This window comes from Gracilinanus agilis, chromosome 2 (assembly GCF_016433145.1).
Source record: "Gracilinanus agilis isolate LMUSP501 chromosome 2, AgileGrace, whole genome shotgun sequence".
NCBI classification, from domain to species: domain Eukaryota; kingdom Metazoa; phylum Chordata; class Mammalia; order Didelphimorphia; family Didelphidae; genus Gracilinanus; species Gracilinanus agilis.
In genome coordinates, this window is record NC_058131.1 from 419,285,444 (window position 1) to 419,307,535 (window position 22,092).

Sequence of the window (22,092 nt, forward strand, 5' to 3'; positions counted from 1 at the left end):
CAGGGAGTGACTCGTTACAATATGACATCAACATCAATAAACATAATGAAGATCTATTACCTATCAGTCACTGCAGTTACAAAAAGAGGTATTAGGCATGGTGCCTGCCTTAAAAGTACTTGCAATCCAGTTAGGGAGATAGGCTACATACATAAAAAGATTAATGATAATGCAAGGTCAGAAATGCTAAGTATCAAATGAGTGGCAGAGACAGTAAGTGCTATAGGAGGAGTTCAGAGAAAGGAGTAATCATCAAGCACTGGGATGGCCAAGGAAGGCTTCATGGAGGAAATAAGACTTGAACAACAGGGCCTTGAAGGAGGGGCTGGACTTAGAGACAAGCAGAGAGGATGAATGCCAAGCTATAAAATTCTCCATTTTCTACAAGTATGTCTGACTGTAGAGAGATGGTTCAAATTCGATTTCTCCAATTAGGTACATTCTCTTGCTCTTGGGAGTTAAAAGATTTTTAATTCAAAATTAATTTGCTTTGAATATCTGTATATATATTTTCACAGAAATTCTCCCTCCTATCTGAGTTTTGAGAATTGACTATTAAAAGTGTGTGCTTCAGAAATGCAGACTATCAATAAGCTAGGAGAATAATAAAAAGTAATTCAAACTAAGAAAATAAAATTGAGTGTTTTTAAATTGATTGTATGCTTCATTCTATTTTATATCAGACAAAATGTACAGAAATATTCTGAATGGCATGTGTGATTTGTTTCAATGCAATGTATTATAACACCTAACTTTTCTGACATTTCTAAGAAAAGAGGTGTTCCACATAAGCAGACTTTCAAATAAAATATGGCTTACTCCTTTAAGCATAAAACATTTTATAATTTAAATTATTTTAAATGAAAATCTTCTTAAACTTCTTCCCTGTTTTCCTACCTTCTTAAACAGAGCATGTTGAACATAATCTTTTTTGGTGATAATCATTATTATAAATATTAATTTCTATATTTTACCACAGTGATGATCTCAGAGGACACTGAGCTAAGTTAAGTCATTGGTCTCTTATACCAAAATGGTTTAATTTTTTTTTTTTTTAGTCTTAATATTGGGCAGTCAGTGGTCACTCCCTATATTTGTGCCTGGTTCTACAAATAACCTTCCTTTCCTGGTTCTAATGAACCAAAAAAACAAACAAACAAACAAACAAACAAACCAATAACCAAGCTTGTTAAAAATAAGAGCAAAGGGGGCAGACTGGGTAGCTCAGTGAATTGAGAGTCAGGCCTAGAGATGGGAGGTCCTGGGTTCAAATCTGGCCTCAGACACTTCCTAACTGTGTGACCCTGGGCAAGTCACTTAACCCCATTGACTCCAAGATGGAAGGTAAGGGTTTTAAAAAATAATAAAATAAAAATAAAAATGAGAGCAAGTATATACTCTGTAAGTCTAAGAGCTCTCCTAGGATGTCATGGTTTTTTTTAACATCTGTCTGGGATTCTCTAATGGTTTATTTGCTTCTTTGCTTTGAAATGATCATCACAGCATCTCAAGTTGTCAAGTGAGAAATCACTAGTGAGTTAGTGAGTACAATGTCACTGCACTGAACATTAGTTACCACTACCATTACAAAATAAAGATTTTTTTAAAACCAGAGCATTAAATTAGTCTAACAACTCTATACTTTAAAATAGGACTTTAGATTGGCTTTCAAGTTAGTCAACATACCTCGTATTAGCTCATAAATATTCATGTCCATAAGTTCACATATTAGTGCAAGAGAACCAGTTTTTCTGTCACTGAAGAAAAAAGCATTTTTTATTCTGTTTTCTCCTCATCAGGAAGTATAATCAAATCTTCATTTCATTTCTAAACATAGTTTGTAAACATAAGGCACTCCTACACATTGTACAAAGACAACAGCTTAGTGATTAAAAGGGAAGATTTTGTTTTAAACCAATATTCATAAGCAGACAAAATTAAGTTGAAATGCTAATAAGAGATTATTAGTTCAAGGCAGAATTCTAAAAGTCTGTTTAAAAAAATGACATAAAACCTTGAGGATATCTAAAAGGCATATAGTTAGGCTGTATCTTAAAAAAATAAAATTAGCAAGAATGCAGAATGAAAAGAAAACCCCAATAGGAAGCATCTGCACTAAGTGAGGAGAATGAAAGAAACAAAAATCCATTCCAATTCAAAATACCAGCTTTTGGACAGGATGAAGTGAATAGAGCACTGGACTTGTAACAGGAAAAAAAAACAACCTGGCTTCAAGTGTCCTTCTCCTTTTCTGGTCAAATGGTGAGAATACCTATCTGCCTACTGCACAGTGTAAGGAAGACACTTTATGAACTCTAAGACACAAGACAAATATAAGCTATCAATGTTATAAATGTATACACAGAGAGAAGAGTTTTACTATGGTTTCACTATCAAAATTTACCTATAAAATTGTTTTGAAAAATGAGAAAAGAATGGAATCATGTATCAGCCACAGCAAAATTATGAGCAACACAATAATGACTCAATACTGCCTGACTTCACCTTAATTCCAATTTTCCTCAAAGTGGATAGATGGAGATATTCAAACTAATTTTTTCTGGATTACCCTAAACCTACTTTAGGGACATTTTAGCTTTAAATATATATATATATATATATATATATATATATATATGCATATATATATATTTTATAAAAGGACCCCTTAGAGTGGTCCATTGTCAGCCAAAGGATAATGAAACTGCCCAAGAAAACTAACTTATTTCAAAGTTGTTAGCCAGAGGGTAAATGTCACTTTAAAATGATCTCTAATTTGGTGGTAAATTTTCTTTGCATTCCTTCTAGGTTTTAAGGGCCAAGATTTTGGTAGAGTTAGTTGGAGCCTGGCCTCTGAATTTATGACTACTTTCTATCAATGCATTTACTGAAGTAGATAACAGAAAATTGAAGTCAAATTTCTTTAAGTCATATTTGTGCCTAGAAATACATTTGGACCTATCAGACCTCCTAAAAAGATGTTTTACACTGCATGTTAGGCTACCAGGTAAACTTTAAAACCATCATCTCATAATTAGAATTGAATAAAAATTCCCTTGAAATTAAAGGGCTTTGTTATACAACATTAATGCAGTAAACAAATTGCATAAAGGAAATGGAAAGGTCTTATCTTTAAAATAAATCAATAATGTTTTCCCACTAAGTTGTCAATTGAATTACTAGATCATAAACTACATGAGTTCAGGAAGTATTTTTGTTTGTGTTTTATATAGAGAGTCTTCTTATCACTTCCAAGCCAAGTAGTATTTCTGCACATAGCAGGCCCTTAATATTTCTCATATGAATAAGTAAATGTATAAATTCAATTTCAAAACATGTTCCTAAGTTCCAAAGTCATTCTTAGGGTCTCCTGGATTTTCAACTGCTGGTCTACATTTTTTTCTAAGTAAACTAGTTATTTCCCTTGGGGTTTTTGTTGTTGTTGTTGAATATGTTTGCCTAATAAAGTGAAATCCAGCTCCGGAAGTCAGACATCTGTTGTACACATTAAATGTCCAAATTAAATAAGAGTATGAGTTTTTTAAAAAGGCATGATTGTTTTTCTAAGCAAACAAACAAGTTTAAAATCTTGACATTTACTTTCTGCTAAAGAAGGATTAAATTATAAGCATCAAAATACAGAAAAAGCTGAAAAAATAAAACCAATTATACTTACAAGACAACTTCATGCAATGTAAGAATATTTGGGTGTGGATTCAGCCGCCTCAATGCTTGTATTTCTCGTAGATTGTTCACTTGCTCAATGCTATTTTGTGGGTAAAAAAAAAAAAACAACACTACAATTTACAACTTAGATTTATATTTTAAAATAATATTGTTAAAGAATAATTAAATATACAGGATCATAACTTCTTTTAAAAGAGCTATTTCTGGCACAATTACTATCTTCTAAATTCTTCTATAACAGGGCAACTGTAGTTAAAGAATGGTTAAATGCACCTATTTTCACCATTAACCTCTGAAAACTAAGACTGATGGAGCTTTGGATAAACACTAAAGTTTATCCTTGGTTACACAGAAGAATTTGGGGGCTTTTGTTGCACAAAAGAACCCAAGACAGAGAGAAAAAGAGAGATAGAGGCATTTCCTAAGGATTAGTTCTTTGTTCTATTTTAGAATTCTCTAATGTTTTATTTAAAACTTGAGACTGAACATCAGTAATAAATTAAGCTTACTTAATGACCATTAAAGTTATATATGATATAATACAATTTCAAATAAAATATATAAGATATAAGATATAATACAATTTTAAAATATCAGTCTCTGTAAAGCTGCATCAGAGTTTTTTTGTCCTTTCTCATTTACTTTTTCACCATATAATCAGATATAATATTTACTTTATTTTTCTGCTTATATTTTGCTTTGAATTATTTCATAAAGGTTTTTCCAGAATTACTCATGGTCCTCAATACTTGTTCACCTTAATTAGATTTCAGTTTTCCATTACATCAATATAACACAATTTATACAATCATTTCTCCACTTAGATTATTTACCCTTTTTTGGTATCTACATTGAACAGTACTCTGAAAATCTTCAAGCACTTCTTCTGTTTTTATTAGCACTTCTCAAGAGTGGAATTATTGGATCATATGTTTGTACCTGTGACATTTATTTGCATGCATACTACAATCTCACAAGTTTTCTATTCCACCAGTAGTGGAAAACTCCATAATCCTCCAAAAAAAACCAAACATTCTATTTCCTTGACTTTATTTGTGCCAATTGTTTGTTGTTGTTGTTTTTTAATTATTTAATTATTATTTTTGGGGGGGAAAAATTTTCCATGGTTACATGATTCATGTTTTTACTTTCCCCTTCACCCCACCCTTTGCGCCCCCCCCATCCAATGCACATTTCCACTGGTTTTAACATGTGTCATCAATCAAGACTTATTTCCATACTATTGATAGTTACATTGATGTGATTGTTTCATCTACATCCCCAATCATGTCCGCATCAACCCATGTGTTAAAGCGGTTGTTTTTCTTCTGTGTTTCCACTTTTTTAGTTCTTCCTTTGAATGTGGGTAGCGTTCTTTTCCATAAATCCCTCCAGATTGTCCTGGGTAATTGCATTACTGCTAGTATAGAAGTCCATTACATTCGATTGTACCACAGTATATCAGTCTCTGTGTACAATGTTCTCCTAGTTCTGCTACTTTCACTCTGCATCAATTCCTGGAGGTCTTTCCAGTTCCCATGGAATTCCTCCAGTTTATTATTCCTTTGAGCACAATAGTATTCCATCACCAGCATATATCACAATTTGTTCAGACATTCCCCAACTGAAGGACATATCCTTGTTTTCCAGTTTTTTGCCACCACAAAGAGCGCAGCTATAAATATTTTTGTACAAGTCTTTTTATCTATGATCTCTTTGGGGTACAAACCCAGCTCAAAGGTGCCAATTGCATTAATTTGCACCTCTATTAGTGATGTTGAGCATTTTTTCAATTTTCATTCCATTTTTCATTATAAAGGTTATACTTCAATTAGTTTCCATTTCTTTGATGTTAGTACTCAGATGCTCTTCCTACACTCACTCCCATTTACCTGCCTTTATCCCAAGTTTTTTGAATTGACCAAAGTTGTTCATTTCTCTTTCTTTCACCCTTAATTATTTGTCTCACTCTCCTTCATACTACAAATCCAACCAGTTACAAATATTATTACTTATACCTCTAAATATTTATCACACTTAATCCCTTTGTCTCCAGGGACACAGACTCCACCCTATTTCCAGCCCTTATCACACCTCATGTCTATTGCAGCTTGGTTTGGCAGATTGATCTCGCTGCCAGGGGTGATCTTCCTAAAATTCAAGTCTGATCATTTTAATCTCCTATTCCTCTATTCAATAAACTCCAGTGGCTCTCCAAAGGATCAAATATAAAATCCTTTCTGTGGCACGCAAAGACCTTCAGAATTTCCAGCAGAACCTGCCTTCACTCCTTCCCAGTTTTCTTATACATATTTCCTCAAAATGTACTCTTCAATCCAGTAGCACTGGCCTCCTTACTATCTCTTGAACAAGACTCTCTATACCTCAAGGGGACATTTTCACTGGCTGTCCCCAGTGCCTGGAATGCTCTCCCTCCTCATCTCAGATTCCTGGGTTTCTTAGATTCCTTTATATATTTCTTTATAGTCCAGCTATGAACCCAACTTTTACAAGAAGCCTTGCCTGATCTCTCAATGCCAGTCCTTTTCTCTGTTGATTATTTCCAATTTAATCCATAGGTAGCTTGTTTGGACAGAGTTGTTTGCATCTTGTTTCCCCCATTAAACTCAGTTCCCTGAGAGCAAGGAATGTCTTTTTTACCTTACTTTGTATTCCCAGAGTGTATCATAGTGCCTGGAAAACAGTGCTTAATAAATGTTTATAGGCTCATTAAGTGACCTCTCACTTATACTATTCCAATAGTCTCTTAACTGGTATCCTGCCTCAAAAGGCCCTCTCTCTTCCCTCCAAGCCATCTTCCCTCAGCTGCAAAAGAAACAATCCTAAAGCTCAGATCTCATGATGCACTCAAATATTCGTGACTCCCTATTGCTCCTAGAATCAAATATAAACTTTTCAGTTTGACATTTAAAACCCCTCACAAACTAGCCCCAACATGCTGCCTGGCATTATTACTTATTACTCCCCTTCATGCATACTATGATCCACTCAAATTGGCATTCTTCTTGTTCTTTATAATACTCCATCTCTCATCTCCATGCCTTTTCACTAACCGGAATGCATTCTTTCCTAACCTTTGCCACTTATAATCCTAATTATCACTTCTAGTCTTAACTCAAGTAAAATCTTCTATATGAATCCTTTGTTTACTTGCTCAGCAACAAGGGCCTTCTCCATCAAAACTATCTTGAAATATATGTCATCTCCTTCAAATTGCAAGATCCTTGAGGGAAAAGACTGTTTCACTTATATCTTTGTATCCACAGCAGTTAATAGAGTGCTTAGTACATAGGAGATGCTTAAAAAATGTTTACTAAAAGATAAATACAGTGGTCCCTCACCTATCACAGAAGTTACATCCCAGAGATCCCCACTATGGGTGAAAAATCTGAAAATCCACAAAGTAGCGGAGTTATATTTATTTTATTATTTATATATATTTTAAGGCTTTTAAAACCCTTCCTACTTGCCTATAAACCTTTTCCACATTCTTATTAACCTTTCCCACACTCTTATAAACACTTCATATGCTCTTAAACACTTTCTGAAAATATGGGCACGGTGCAAGAGAGCAAACAGACCAATGCTAAAGTCACTGAGCCAATCAGCGCCCAGGATACAGAACATAATGTTGTGGTTGGTCACCTTTCACTCCATCAGCCAATAGTTTGCCATGTACAATCTCATGTTAGCAAACTGGCACAAGCAGTAGTGGTGTACTGCTTTTCCATTGTGTATAGTATAGTATTCATCTACAAATTTCTGCGATATAGCAAAAACTCCATGATACAGAATTAAGATTTTTTTTTAAACCTGCGATACAGTGAAGCCATTGTAAGTGAACCATGATATAGCAAGGGTCAACTGTAAGATCAATTGTTCCCTCTCTTCTGACCCTTCTTCCCTGTCGAGTTGAACAAATGATTAAAAATCTTTCTTCTTTGCTTTCCCACTAAACTTTTAAAGTGACTTTATTTTGCTGTTTCATGTTCTCCTTGATATTTCTCTTCTCTTCCAGTCTATTCTGAATTTCATATTCCAAACCATGGGCTACTTGTTTCTTTCTTCTCTTTATGTCCCTCATGAGGAGAAAGTCTCATAAGAACCAAGTGTGACCTACTTGATGTGGGAGAAACACAACCAAGTTTGTAGCAGGGTCTCACCCAAGAATGGGAAATTCAAATTCCATTCAGTCCAGAAGTAAGAAAAGAATTTTATTTGAAGTAGAAGTGGTTTTTGGTGGTATAATAGCCTAATAGCAGATGAAATAGTCTGGGGGCTAATCAGGTAGCCTTAGGACTGATGGACAAGCCCAGGGGCTAGTAGAGTAGCCTCTTTGGACCTGATAGTAGTAGCTCCTCTGTAGGGTGGGCAGGTTTCTCCAAGGAGTGGAGCTTCTACCCTAAAGTGGCAGCTTCCATTGTAGAATGACAGCTTCCAGCAAGGAGTGGCAGCTTCCACACCGTATGGATCAGGGTTGGCATATTTACTGGGGTCTAGTAACTTAGCATCTCCCTTTCCAAACCCAGGTGGAGGTATGTTTTGAGGTTTGTTGCCATAGAGAATAAGGAGCACGAGCAAGATTGGGGGATTCTCTGGAATACCAGAGTCCCCAGTGCGCAGGTTCTGTGTTCCTCCATTGTCCACCTTGCCATCATTTGTCAACATGGGAGAGGTCTTGCTGCCCCCTTCTAGAGTGGGAACATGGGGATGGGAAGATGGAATGTGGTACATTGGAGGATCACTATAGTTAATTATTTCTAAGAACACAAAGCTGATGCCTAGTATAGAATGTTACAGATTTAGTACACAGAATAGATAATTGAACAATCTACAATTCATGCTTGACTAATAATGAAACTACAGATTTTGTCACGGATGTTTAACCAGTATTAACTAGTGAGAAATGCAAGATTTCAGAGTTTCAGGGTCTGGTTCCTATAACTACCCCTTACTGACTACTGTCAGTCCACATCATACTTCTATCTCACCTGTTATTGCCTGTTATCTATATAGAGAAGTTATCTCTAACTTTTACTATGCCTCACTCTTAGAAATATCAATTCATGAAATAAACTGTATTGAATAGAAGTATTGTTGTATGGCAAGAGTTCCACATTTTGAGGACCAGTCCTAACCCCTGCCCCCTGCCCTGACTGTGACTCCATTCCTAAAGCCATGTTATCAGATTTGGCTGAATGTCACACACACACACATATACACATATACACATTCTCTCTCTGTCTCTCCTCCTCTCTGTCTGTATGTCTATCTGTCTCTCTCTCTCCTTTGGATGATGGCTATCCCTGAAAATCCTTTCTTCCTTTCTCTTAGGGCAATACAGACACAATTTTTCATATGCAAATTACTCCACAGACAAAACCTTTATAATGTCCCTCTCTCAATGGAAGAAATATATTACTACCATAGAAATGTTCTATAGTAACACTTTTTCCTTTCCCTTTGTGGAATAAGAAAATTCCTTTCCCTTTTTATTCCACATTCTCCCAGTTTTCCCAACTCTCCCACTTTTTGAGCGATATAGCCATGTTGGCAAAGGACATTTTTTGTCTGCATCCCACGCCCTTCTTTCTAGCCACCCAATGTGAGTACTTCCTCCCTCCACTGTCTGGAGTAAAGCAAGGGTGGAGGAGGGGGAACTTCAGACTGCTTGAGGTTGCACTTTGGGCACTTGGTCTCAAAAATGTTCCCCAACACTGGACTATAGGAATTATTAACCCCTGAATGTCTGTTTTTCTATGGACCTGGTAGGGGAACATTATTGTACCTCCTCTCTCCCCATTAATGCAACTTACTTCTCTATTATCCCCTCCCCCAAAAAAGATCATGATTCACTTACAGGGAAGGCTTCAGAGGTTTTAGCCCTAAGATAACTAATTCAACTCTTCTGCCTTTCCTTCTCTTGATCCTTTAAATTCCATTTAAATCTTTAAACCCTGAGGTCCTTTTGATCCCTTGATGATCTCCTTTTGTTGTTTCTTTTACCCCACAGATCAACCTTTTAAAAAATGAAACAAAACCAATAACCTATAAATATGAGAGTATTGGTTTCATAATTTAGCCTTATCAAGCTACTTGTACTTTCTCGTGTTTCTATTGTTTGGGTATTTAAAAGTTAAATAAATTATTCAACTTTATTTATTTAAAAAATGTATCAAAAGCCTCTCTTTTATTGATAATCCATTTTTTTCATTGATGATTAGGCCCAGGTTTCCAAAATACATCATTTTGAGTTATCTCTTTTTTTTTGGACTATCAGTCTTCTTTCTCCTGCAATTTCTCAAAGATATAAAATAATTCAATATTATTCAAACTGGCCTTTTCTTCATATTTGAAAGTTTTTTTTTCCTGGCTATTTGTAAAGTTTGTCATTGAAATTATGAAGTTTAACCCTACAGACCTTGAAATGTGAAGCATAGAGGTTTGGGTTTTTTTCTGATTTTGTTTTGGTCAGTTAAGTACTCAAGTTCTAGATGGCTTTTTTTTTTTTAAGGTATAGAAGAGATAGACAGTTTTCTTGTGTTATTTCCTACTCAAGATTTTTAACATGTCAATTTCTGGGAAATCTATGACCTTCAATTTAACTCTGAAAATCCTGTCTTCAAGATAAGTTATTTTATATGATTGATCACATGGTTCGATAGGCATATGATCAGGGATTTTGACTTTAAATAATCACTTATTGTAAATATTAATAATATGGAAATAGGTTTTTAACAATGATACATGTATAACCCAGTGGGAATTGCTCCTTGGCTCTAGGCGGGGGGAGGGAAAAGGGGAGGGAAAGAGCATGAATCATGTAACTATGGAAAAATATTCTAAATTAATTAATTAATAAAAAATAAAATAAACTATCTTCAATTCAGAAAAAAAATATTTAAGTTGTTTTGAGCTGCATGGAATTCATATATTCTTTTAATTTCATATATTCTTTTAATAATATTACTGTCTTTTGCTTCACTTCTGTCAAATTGTTTTCCTTTTCAGGACTTTTCTATCTGCTATTTTCTCTGTCATAGCTTCTAATTCTTTGAAGAGATCCTACATCATCTATTTAGTTTTTCTACTCTATTGTTTGTGTTTTTTTAATTCTTCACTAAGGATTCTTACCTCTGACCTAAATTCATTTCTTACATCTAGTACTTATAAGGCTTTGCTCTCATAAGGAAACAGAAAATAAAGAAGGGACATAGCAGTCCATGAGTCAGAAAACAATTCAGAAATAAACTGAAAGTGAAGAGAAATAAAGACGCAAAGCAAAGAAAACCTTCTTGGAAAAGAAAAAAAAAGAAAGCTACTTAGGAAATTGGAGGGGAAGATTTTTGAATCACTTACTTAAGCAAAGAAAGAAAAGGGGTAGTAAAAGGGGCAAAGTAAATTGATTTTAAAAACTAACAAGCATTTGTTAAGTGCCTAACGTGTATCAGACACACTGCTACATACTGAGAAAACACATAAAGTTGCGTGAGAACACACATAAAAATCCTTCTGAATGAGTTGTAGGACCACTTTGCCCTTTTGAATTTCTCTATCCAGAGAAAGATGTCATAACAGTCCCTAAGAAAACTCGAATTGTGATATGGAATCAAACTGTCACTTCCCAGACTTCTGGCAAGTAGTTTTGTACTAGTATATAGTTAATAAGAATACTCTGTAATTGTGAAAATAAAGTTGCATTAAAAAATTTTTAAATAATAATCTCTGTCCTCAAGGAGCTTACATTATTTATGGAAGAAACAATACATAATATACATAAATGTATACAAAAATAAGCACATGGTAATTTACTCCTTGGCACAAAAGTCCATCTTTCTATAAACCAATATTCTCCTTCAACTAAAATCCTAGTGAAAATATGGCCTTAACTTGTAGAATACAAGCTAAAGCACAGCAAACCAAACTAAAAAGGCAGGGGTAAAAGTGGTCTCAGTGATGGACAGTATACCTGCTAGCTGAGAACCAAACTAGTTGTTTGGTTCATTACCAGGTTCACTACAGAATGATGAATTTCTTGACCACAACAACTCTTAACTTCCAGCTAGATCTCTGCTTTCTGGCCATCAAGACAAGTATTCTTTATGATAAGGAGGTTCACATATATATGTTATTTATATACATGTATGTATGTACAAGTGTGTATATAGATAGGTACCCACACATATACACATGTGCATATTGTATATAATATACACATATCTATACATATTATATATATTAAAAACATACACATATATATTATATATAATTTACAACCTATGGTGATGAAAGAGTCATACATGCTTAGAACTGGATAGGATCTCAAAGCTAATCTAGTTCAGTCCCTTCCAAGACAAAAAAAGATATCTTCTGCAATATCCTAACAATAGAAAGAATGATGTGATTTAGAGTCTGGAGCTTTGGGTTCAAATAGTGATTCTGTCATGTGTGACCTTGGACAAGTTAATCAACCTCTCTGGGGCCTTGGTTTCCTTATGTGCAAAATAAGAACACTGACCTAAATCACCTCTAAGATCCCTTCTACTACTTCTAAATCTATGATCCTATGCCACAAAGTAGGAATTGGCTGATGAAGAAGAAATAATGGGAACTTTAGAGACAAGTGACCACAACATCATGAAATTTGTGATAAAAAATAAGAGGAAAGGAATATCAGGAATAATTTGATGTGCTCTGAGTTTTAAGAGAATAAAAGACTAGAAAAAGAATGAGTAAGATCCCACAACATAATATTTAGTAAGAAAAAAACAATTTCAGAGGATTTAATGTTAATATATGATTTGTAATAGTGAAAAGTTAAACTGTTCAACTCCAATTTTGCTTTGGTTTTCCCTTCCAAACAGAATAATCTTTGAATTAGAAAGTATAAAGGTAAGAGTCTAAACCAGATCTATTTAATCACCAGAAGACCCAGATATCTTGATTGAGTCAATGAAAAGTAAATTAGGTATGAATAATTTTTTCAATTTTCAATTTGAATTTCAATCTCAAATTATTCCATTTAAAATCCTTTTTCGATTTGAAAGTTATCACTGGTCATTGGAAGTAGCTGATGCCAAACAGGAAATATATTGTATTGGGATGACAGCTCAGGACCTATGTAATCCAGAAAGCCAATTCATCGTCACAGAATCCAATAGTAGCCCAGTCAAGCTGGTGGTCAGAGCAAGTGGTGGACTACTGAGAAGGAGCTTGACAGGGGATGGAAGCAGAAAAGAGGATCAAGTTTTCTCTCTACTATCCCTTTCTCCACCAATGTCCAGTTGATGGCCTTAAAAGTTTGGAAGTTATGGAGTTCCCCATTGGCATTAATAGCAGTCCAATAAAATGCACAGCACCAAGCAGCAAATTGTGGGAACGAAGCCCAGCAACTACTACTATCTGTCCTGCATAGGGACCTGTTTCAATGGCTATGCAACATCTGAAAATGACTTGACTACATGAATGTTTGTAACAGTTATTTTACATTTAAGCCCCTTTGCCCAGGAACTAAGGTGGGGGGTAGGGGAAGGAGATGATTGTTATTGTTGTAGCAGTGCCCCCTAGACCACCAACTGAACTTTCCAACTAGACCTCTGTTTTCTGGCCATCAAGATAAGCATTCTTTATGGTAAAGAAGTTCACTGTTCCCATTATCACCAACACCAGCCACTGCCACCAAATGGCAAGTAAACACAAGAACCATAAGGGCAACAACCCAAACCCCGCCCCATTACCAGCCATGCTGGTGTCTCCATGGAGAACTTCCTCTGTATGTGCTTCAGCCCCTACCTCTTCAGCAATGTAGCTACTAAAGAACCAGAAATGAAAATTCTTACCACTCAGATCTGTGTAATTGGAATTTGGGAGATGCCATTTAAAAGTATATATATATTTTCTATGGACATGTGGGAACTATCAAACTACATTTCCCGTGGTCCAACAGGTTTCCGGTTCTGGTTCTTTGGGCGTGGGAATGCCTGCGTCACCACGCAGAGGACAGTTTAAATGGGAGGAGAATCAAAAGTAAGTCCTCTTGAGCTAGCAGGTTCGGGGAGAGACGAAAGGTAACAAAATGGAGGTGGCAGTTTTTAATTCTTACCAGCACATGGTCTAATGACTTTATCCCTTTCAGCATGGCTTTAATTAAAATACTAATTTCTATATTTATATCAGTCTTTATCATTTTTAATCGTAACAGATCCTTGGCACTATCAAATGACTCAATATCAGACAATGATATGTTAAGAGTTGGGAGCCAAGTGGTGAAATAACAGGTATTATTATTACAGTGAGCTCTCCACCAAATACCTCCAAATGCTAGAAAATGCTCCAGACTGAATCCTGATCAGGAAGTCCAAGAAAAAGTCACAGTGAGTTATTTTCCTAGACCAGGTCAGCACAGTGAGACAGAAAAAGAAGTTGGTAGACACTTGGCCAAGTTTGTGGTCTGTCCAGAAGCAGGCCATATAGAATACTGTAGTGCAAGAAGCAGCTAGGAACCAGAGCAAGACAAAGTCCCAGAACCCTACCAGGGCACCATGACCTCATGAAGGGTGCAGAAACAAATGTCAACCTCCAGCTTTGTCACTCACTACCCAGTCCTGGGTAACAGATTCTGGGTGTACTGAGAAGGGGACCAGTACCCAAAGGTGGCATTCTACAATGAGGAGTGGTCTGATGCCTTGGTCTGTGTATCAAGTAAGGAGCAAGTTCCAGAAGTACAAAGAGCCCAATCATAACATAAAGTCTGAAGTCATGAAGTAAAATGGAATAATGAATAAACCAAAAAAGAATCCTACTATAAAAAATTATTAAAACAGGAACACTAAGACACAAATACAGAAGAGAATAACTAAAACATCTATATGCAAAGGTTCAAAGGAAAACAGGTTGGCTGAATTCAATTAGAATTCCTAGAGGAAATTAAGCAAGAAGCTTTCATTTTTTAAGAGTTAAAAGTTTTGTTTTTTTTTTTAATAAAGGATATGAGACCAGTGGAGGGAGTGGAGAAGACTGGATGAAAAACAAGAGGTAAGGAAGAACCAGAAAAGAAGTGGCATAAGTGGTACAAAATGTTGCCCAAGCAATAAACTCCTTGAAAACTAGGATGGACCAATTAGAAGCCAATAACTTTATAAGATGGAAGAAAAAATGGAGGGCATTTCATAGCAAAAATAAATCAATAACTTGGAAAACAGATCAAAGAGAAAAAAAATTGAGAATCATTAGAATACCTGATCGCCATGACCAAAAAAAGTCTAGATATGATATTTCAAGACATCTATTATCTTTTATTTTTAAAAATTTTTTTCCAATTGGATGAAAACATTTTTTAACTTAAAAAATTTTTTTTGAGTTCCAAATTCTCTTCCTCTCTCCCTCCCCCATCATTGAGAAGACAAGTAATTTGATATAGGTTATACAAGTGCAATTAAAGAAAACATTTTCATTTTAGACGTGAAAGAAAGAAAACAGGCAAAAACAGGAAAATTTTTAAAATATGCTTTGACCTTCATTCAGACTCCATCAGTTCTTTCTCTAAGGCAAATGACATTTTTCAACATGATTCCTTTGGGACTGTCCCTGATCATTGTATCCCTGTATCATTGATTCCTGTATCATTGAAATTAGTCATTCGCAATTCATAATCATGCAATATTACTGCTAATATGTACAATGTTTTAATGGTTCTGCTCACTTCACTTTGCATCAGTTCATATAAGCTTTTTCAGGTTTTTCTAAAATCCTCAGCTTATCATATTCTATCACAATCATATGCCACATTTATTTAAGCATTCCCCAATGATGAGCATCCCCTCAACTTAAAATTCTTTGCCACCACAAAAAAGAGCTTCTATAATATTTTTGTACAAAATAGACCCTTTTTTTTAAACCTCTTTGGGATACAGACCACAGAGTACTATTGCTGGGTAAGAGTAGTATAGTTGGCCATGTTTCCAAATTGCTCTCCAGAATGACTGGATCAGTTTTACAATTTGACCAACAGTGTATTAGTGTCTCAACTTTCTCATATTCCCTCCACCATTTCCTTTTCTGTCATATTAGTCAATCTGGTACCTCAATTGGTTTTAATTTGTATTTCCCTAACCAATAGTGATTTAGAGTATTTCCTTCACATAACTACTGATAGCTTTGATTTCTTTGTCCAAAAACTGCCTATTCATAACTTTTGACCAACTGACTCGTATTCTTACAAATATGACTCATTTCTCTATATATTTGAGAAATGAAGCCTTTATCAAAGAAACTTGCTATAATTATCTCCCCCTGCCCAGTTTTCTGCTTTCCTTCTCATCTTGGCTGCATTGGTTTTATTTATGCAAAAACCTTTGTAACAGATGGATTGAATTTAAGCAAAGAAAGCCAAGCAAGCCATGTATCTCTGAGGTGGAATCAGAACAAGCCTAGAAGAATCTTGAAGAAATAAGCGTTAGGGAGGGGCCAGAGTGAAGAGGAGAATTCTGAAGGAGATTCCAACTGCCACACACTTCTCTCTTAACCTTGGTTGGGTGAGGGAGGTAGGTGGTATTGATCCAGTGAGAATCTGGTGCTCCTGAACCCCCAAAATAGAGGCTTTCCTTGAATGTTACAACTGCTACAACTGATCTGCCTACTTCATTCACCAACTGAGAGGATTTTGATATAGCAGTTATTCCGTCTTAGCTAAAGAGTCTGGACTCCTGGGGGGAGCGGGCTCATGGGACCTTCCAGAACCTGCTTGATCCATAACCCTGTTATGAGGGAACTCAGTTTAGTTAATTAGTTTAGTGGATAGGAGTTATTGGGGCTTGAGGCAGTTAATGGATAAAGCTACCAGAAAAGAACCAGTACTGCTCTCCCCAGAAAAACTCGCCTAGATAAAGAAGCTTGACCCTTACCCTCCATCCTGAATCCCAAACCCTTTCTCTGAATCCCGAATATTGTTATCTTCAAATAAATCCCTGTTTAGTCACTTTAGTCAAAGTTTGGAGCAGTGACTTGGGAGTGGGTGGTGTATTGGGTGGCTGAAGGATGGAAAAGAACATTTTATTCCAGCTTGGAGAGAGAACTGTTTGGAGGGACTGGGAGGGCTTTAGCTTATATCAGTGACTCTGGGTACTGGACAAAGTCCATGTAGGTCTCAAACAACTCCTAACACATTCCTTTATCATCTCCTCAACAACCCTTCCATTTTGGGGAGCCCCCTTACTAATTATACCCCCAAAGATCTTCCCAGTAGGAGGGGGGAGTGAGTAGTTTTGGCCCACATATTCCAGTCAGGTGGGGGTCACCAGAGCACACCTCATATATCTGATAACCCCCCTCACACGCCTTCTAATTTAACAATCAAAATTGTTCATTTTACATCATATAATGCTTTCTATCTCTTGTTTGGTCCTAAATTCCTCCTTTTTCCATATATTTGACAGATAAATATATTCCATGCTGCCTAATTTGCTTATAGTATAACCCTTTGTTATCTAGTCGTGTACCCTTTTTGACCTGGTTGTCTTTTAAATTTTGAGATATTGGTCTATATCTAATTTTTGCTACACTATTTTCCAGTTTTCCCAGCATTTTAAAAACTTAGATCTTTGCATTTATCATGTAATAGATTACTTTGATCATTTACTACTATGTATTGTATACCTAATCTACTCCACTGATCCATTACTCTATTTCTTAGCCAGTACCAGATTGGTTGTTATTTTATTTATTTGTTTAAACCCTTATCTTCCAAGTTAGAATCCATACTATGCATTGGTATACAAACAGAAGAGTGATAAAAGCTAGACGACTGGGGGTTACACAACTAAGTGTCTGAGGCCATCAGATTGTTTTGATGATTACCACTTTCCAATACTGTTTGAGATCTGAAAAAGCTAAGCCACCTTCTTTCACATTTTTTATTAATTTTTTTATTAATTTTTAAAATTCATTATGAGCTCTTCCAGGTCCTGAGGCCAATTTTCATTATTCTTTGAGGCTTTGCATGTAGCTATTTTGATACTGTTGTCTTCTTCTGAGTTTATTTTTTATCTTCCCTATTCCCATAGTCAGGTACTTTTTTTGTTATTTGCTCATTTTTTTCCAGCCTATTTCTTGATAGTTGGGCTCTACTCCCAACATGGTGGGGACACTATCACAAACTCCAGATTTTTCATGCTGCTGTTTTCTGAGTTAGTTCTAGGAGTCTGTAAGCTTTTAGTTCTTCCAATGCGGTATGATCTAAAAAGAAGTGTGTTCACTCCTCTCCTGGCCTATGCCCTCGTTTATTATTGACCACAAGTACTCTTTTCCACCATGGAACTGTGACCAAGGTCCCCATTCTGGCTAGTGTTTAGCCTTATCCCTGCAACCCTGAGCTAAGTATGGGCAGTACGACAAAGAAATTGTTCCCAGTACCAGCAAAGTTCCCTTCTGATCAGTTCTCCAACCCCCTTTATCATCTATAGGATAAAAGCTATGGAAGCTGCTGCCCCTGCCACCAATTTAGTTGCTCTCAAGGCCTGCTGCTGGTTTGCCAGGGCACAGCCTGGTCTGCACTTTAACTCTCACCCCAGTGAGAGAGATCTTTCCTTCTAAGTTATCTTGGAAAAGAACATTGTTTCACTCCATCCTTTTGTTGGTTCTGTTGCTCCAGAATTCATTTTGAAATGTTACTTCAATGTTATTTGAAGGGGAATTTGGGAGTGCTCAGGCAAATCACTGCCTTTACTCTGCCATCCTGGCTCCACATTTCCCAGAAGGGAAAAGACATAGATTTACAACCAAGAATAACCTATCCAGCAAAATTTAATATAAATCCTTAATGAAATAGAGGACTTCTAAGTGTTCCTGATGAAAAGGCCAGATGTGCAAAAGCTTTGAAGTTCAAACACATTAGGTTAAGAGAAACATAAAAAGGTAAATAAAAACAATCATAAGCCACTAAACATAGCTAAATTATTTATATTCTAATATGGAGATATGATACAAATGTCCTCTCAGAACCCTGTGATCATCAGAGATGTAATTAGAGGGAGTCTAATTAGACAGAAGGCCTGGGAATAGTTGTTATGTTTTGATGATCTTAAAATAAGAAAGGAAAAAAAGGGGAAGATTAACAAATGGTGGGAGAGAAGAAGTTAAGAAAAGTTTAAAAAATTATATCATTGGAGTGTGCAATTAGAAGTATATCCAAATAAGGAGGAAAAGGTTGGTAGCTGACCTCTGAACCATACAACCTCATTCTCATCTGAACTGGTCAAAGAATACACACACACACACACACACACACACACACACACACACACACAAGAGTCAGACACAGAAATACATTTCATTCAACAGAGAAATAGTCGGGAAAGGAGAAAAGGGGAAAGTCAAGGTGAGGTACATTAAGAGATAGATTAATCCTAAGCCAAAAAACCTAAGGGTATGCAAAAGTATATCTCCTTTTGAGTTAGTAAAGAATAGGAATATGAAGGGATGCATGTCAATTGGGAAATGGATGAACATGTTATGCTATACAAATATGATGAAATACTATTGGACTGTAGGAAATTATAAAGGGGATAGCTTCTAAGAAACCAAGGAAGGCTTAAATGAATTTTTATTGAATAAAGCGAACAGAACTAGAACAATTTATGCAATTACGACAAATACCTTAAAAAAACAATTTTCAAAGACCTAGGAATTCTAATCAACATAATGCCCACTCATAATTCCAGAAGATACATGGTCTCTATCTCCTGATGGAGAAGTGAAGGATTCAAGGTACAAGATGTGACATAAAGATATCTAGATATCCAAATATGTCTAGATATTTGGGGGGAGGCAACCATGATGGCATATATACACTGACCTGCTCAATTTCTAACAAATTATGCTCCAAACAACTTTGATATGCCATCTCAAATTGAATACTGGAGTAAGAGTCCACAAAAAAGATGAGGTGAAATAATTTTTCAAGCCAAGATAACTTAGAAGGTTGGCAGGGTCTTTTGCACTGGGGAAGGAGTGACACATATAACACTATTTATAGACTATTATATGGCCTCAGAGTGCTGTGCTTTTTTTAGTTCTCTCTGCTTTTTATAGTTCTATGTCTGACTGACACTACTTGCTAGTATCTGTAACCACCTGCTTTCATTTTGTATCTTATTTTATGTACAATTCTAAGTCAATAGGTTAAGGATCTCAGGATGGCTGACTCAGGGCCTCACATGAGCAACAAAATAGACAGATATTTTGACAATTTGATTCTCAGTTGTTTTTTCTTTCTTCTTACTTGGAGCTGTGCCTGGTATGGCTAAAGTTTCAAAAAGTCTGAACTCTAGGTGACTAGAAAGCATTACTGTTCTTTAGCCCTGTATTATGATCAGTTGAGAGAAGTCTAGAAGAATGACAAAAACAGAAGATATATAGAGAAAAATATATATCAAGAGAGACAAGAAGGAAAGTCACAGAGAAAGGCTGAGTACTAACACTTATTAGTATTAGGTAATCTTTTATTTGGAAAATGGACAGTTAGTTATTATTATGCTTTGAAGTATCCATTTTACCCATCCTATATTTTCCTTGTGAATTAAGAAATTGTTTTCCTCCTTTTAGGTTTAATATTCCTTAGACTTCTGAAATTTTATTTGTCCAGAATATAAAGATAGCACTTAAATTTCAGAAATTAATTTTGGAGCTTTGGAAAGATATTCAATTGACTACCTAGACCTAAAAGTCCCTTTAATATCAAAAAGGCATCAAAGTTTCCACAGCTTTGTTGAGAAATTAAAACTATCTCCTCTCACAAATGTTTAAAAGTGTCAATGAAACAAGTATTTAATTAATCTAAAAGTCATTTTTCCCTCCCCCAATCAAATCTAGCGTTTTCATCTAACTGAGATATAATGGCACCGGTGGGGAAATATTCTCGGGGCTACAACTTATAAACTAAATAAGAGTAAGTCATGGACTAAATCTGATCCATAGACAAGTAATTCCCCATTCCTATTGTGGTTCTTCAAATTGTGAAAGAGCTCATAATAGAGTTCTTTTCAACTGGAAACACTCCTAAAAGTATTTCAGAAAAGATTTGATTTGCAAAAGAAAGCTTACACAGAGATTTTCAGGAAGAAATCTATTACATAAAATGAGTTATACCTTATGTTCTGAAGAGTCTATCTTCTTAAATTAGAGTTGCTATACTCCAACTGGGTGACAAATCTAATATATCATAAAAACAAAATTAGCTCATACTCTACATTGCCTGAAGAATCTGGCTATCTATCACCAAATACAAATGTTTGCTTTCCAATAAAATGCATTGGACATTACTTTACAGTTATTTGAACTTTCTGATTTTTGCTTACCTTTCAAAATGCTGTTTCATCTGCTTACATGCGTAATAATTTCCATCTTTTATGTTCTGCATCTTTATAACTTCAGAAAATGTTCCCTCTCCTATTTTGCCAACTGCTTTATATTCTACAAACAAAAATAAATTGATATGTAAACCACTGTTGAAGTATTGATTTTTCATATTTGTCAACATAAACTTATAACATTGATCCAAATATCTTAGTTTTTTTAACCTAAAGAATATTTTAATGGGAAAATGCCATTTTGATTGTTTTATGTTTTTTTTTAACCCTTATCTTCTGTCTTTGAATTGATACTAAGTATTGGTTCCAAGGCAGACCAGCATAAAGGTTAGACCATTAGGGTTAAGTGACTTTCCCAAGGTCACACAGAAAAAAAGCCATGGTTACATGATTCATAGTCTCCCTCCCGAAGTTGACAAGCAATTCCACTGGGAGATATATATATATATATATATATATATATATATATATATATATATATAATCACTCAAAACCTACTTCCTTATTATTCATTTTTGTAATAATCTTTTAAAACCAAAACCCCAAATCATATATCCATATAAACAAGTGATAAATCATATTTTCTTCTGCATTTCTGTTCCCACAGTTCTTTCTCTAAATGTGAATAGCATTCTTTCTCATAAGTCCCTCAGAATAATCCTGGATGTTTGCAATGTTATTAGTATACGCTCAGTTTTGATAGGTAAGTGATAATTGGCTTAAGACCTAGCTCTTTTGCCCTCTGGAATATCATATTCCAGGCCATCCAATCCTTTCATGTAGAAGCCGCTAAATGAGTTATCCTAACTGTGGCTCAATGATATTTGAATTGTTTCTTTTTTTGGCTGCTTGCAATATTTTCTACTTGACCTGAGAGTTCTGGAATTTGACTATAATATTCCTGGGAGTTTTCATTTTGGGATCTCTTTTAGGAAGTGATCAATGGATTCTTTAAATTTCTATTTTACCTTCTGATTCTAGAATATGAAGGCAGTTTTCCTTGATAATTTCTTAAAAGATG

The 22,092-nt window shown here is 35.4% G+C and overlaps 2 protein-coding genes across 2 annotated transcripts in view; one reads left to right on the plus strand and one right to left on the minus strand.

Annotated features, from left to right (window-relative positions):
- WDR20 (WD repeat domain 20) overlaps positions 1 to 14,866 on the plus strand; it is a 160,865-nt gene extending 145,999 nt beyond the window's left edge. The window contains exon 5 of the mRNA XM_044664615.1: positions 14,694 to 14,866. The gene's annotated coding sequence lies outside the window, so the exon portion shown is untranslated. The remainder of the gene's footprint in view (positions 1 to 14,693) is intronic.
- MOK (MOK protein kinase) overlaps positions 1 to 22,092 on the minus strand; it is a 77,750-nt gene that overhangs the window by 43,370 nt on the left and 12,288 nt on the right. The window contains exons 2-4 of the mRNA XM_044664620.1: positions 21,060 to 21,174; positions 3,677 to 3,766; positions 1,687 to 1,757 (exon numbers count right to left, since the gene is read on the minus strand). Coding sequence (XP_044520555.1) covers positions 1,687 to 1,757; positions 3,677 to 3,766; positions 21,060 to 21,174 — 276 coding nt within the window. The remainder of the gene's footprint in view (positions 1 to 1,686; positions 1,758 to 3,676; positions 3,767 to 21,059; positions 21,175 to 22,092) is intronic.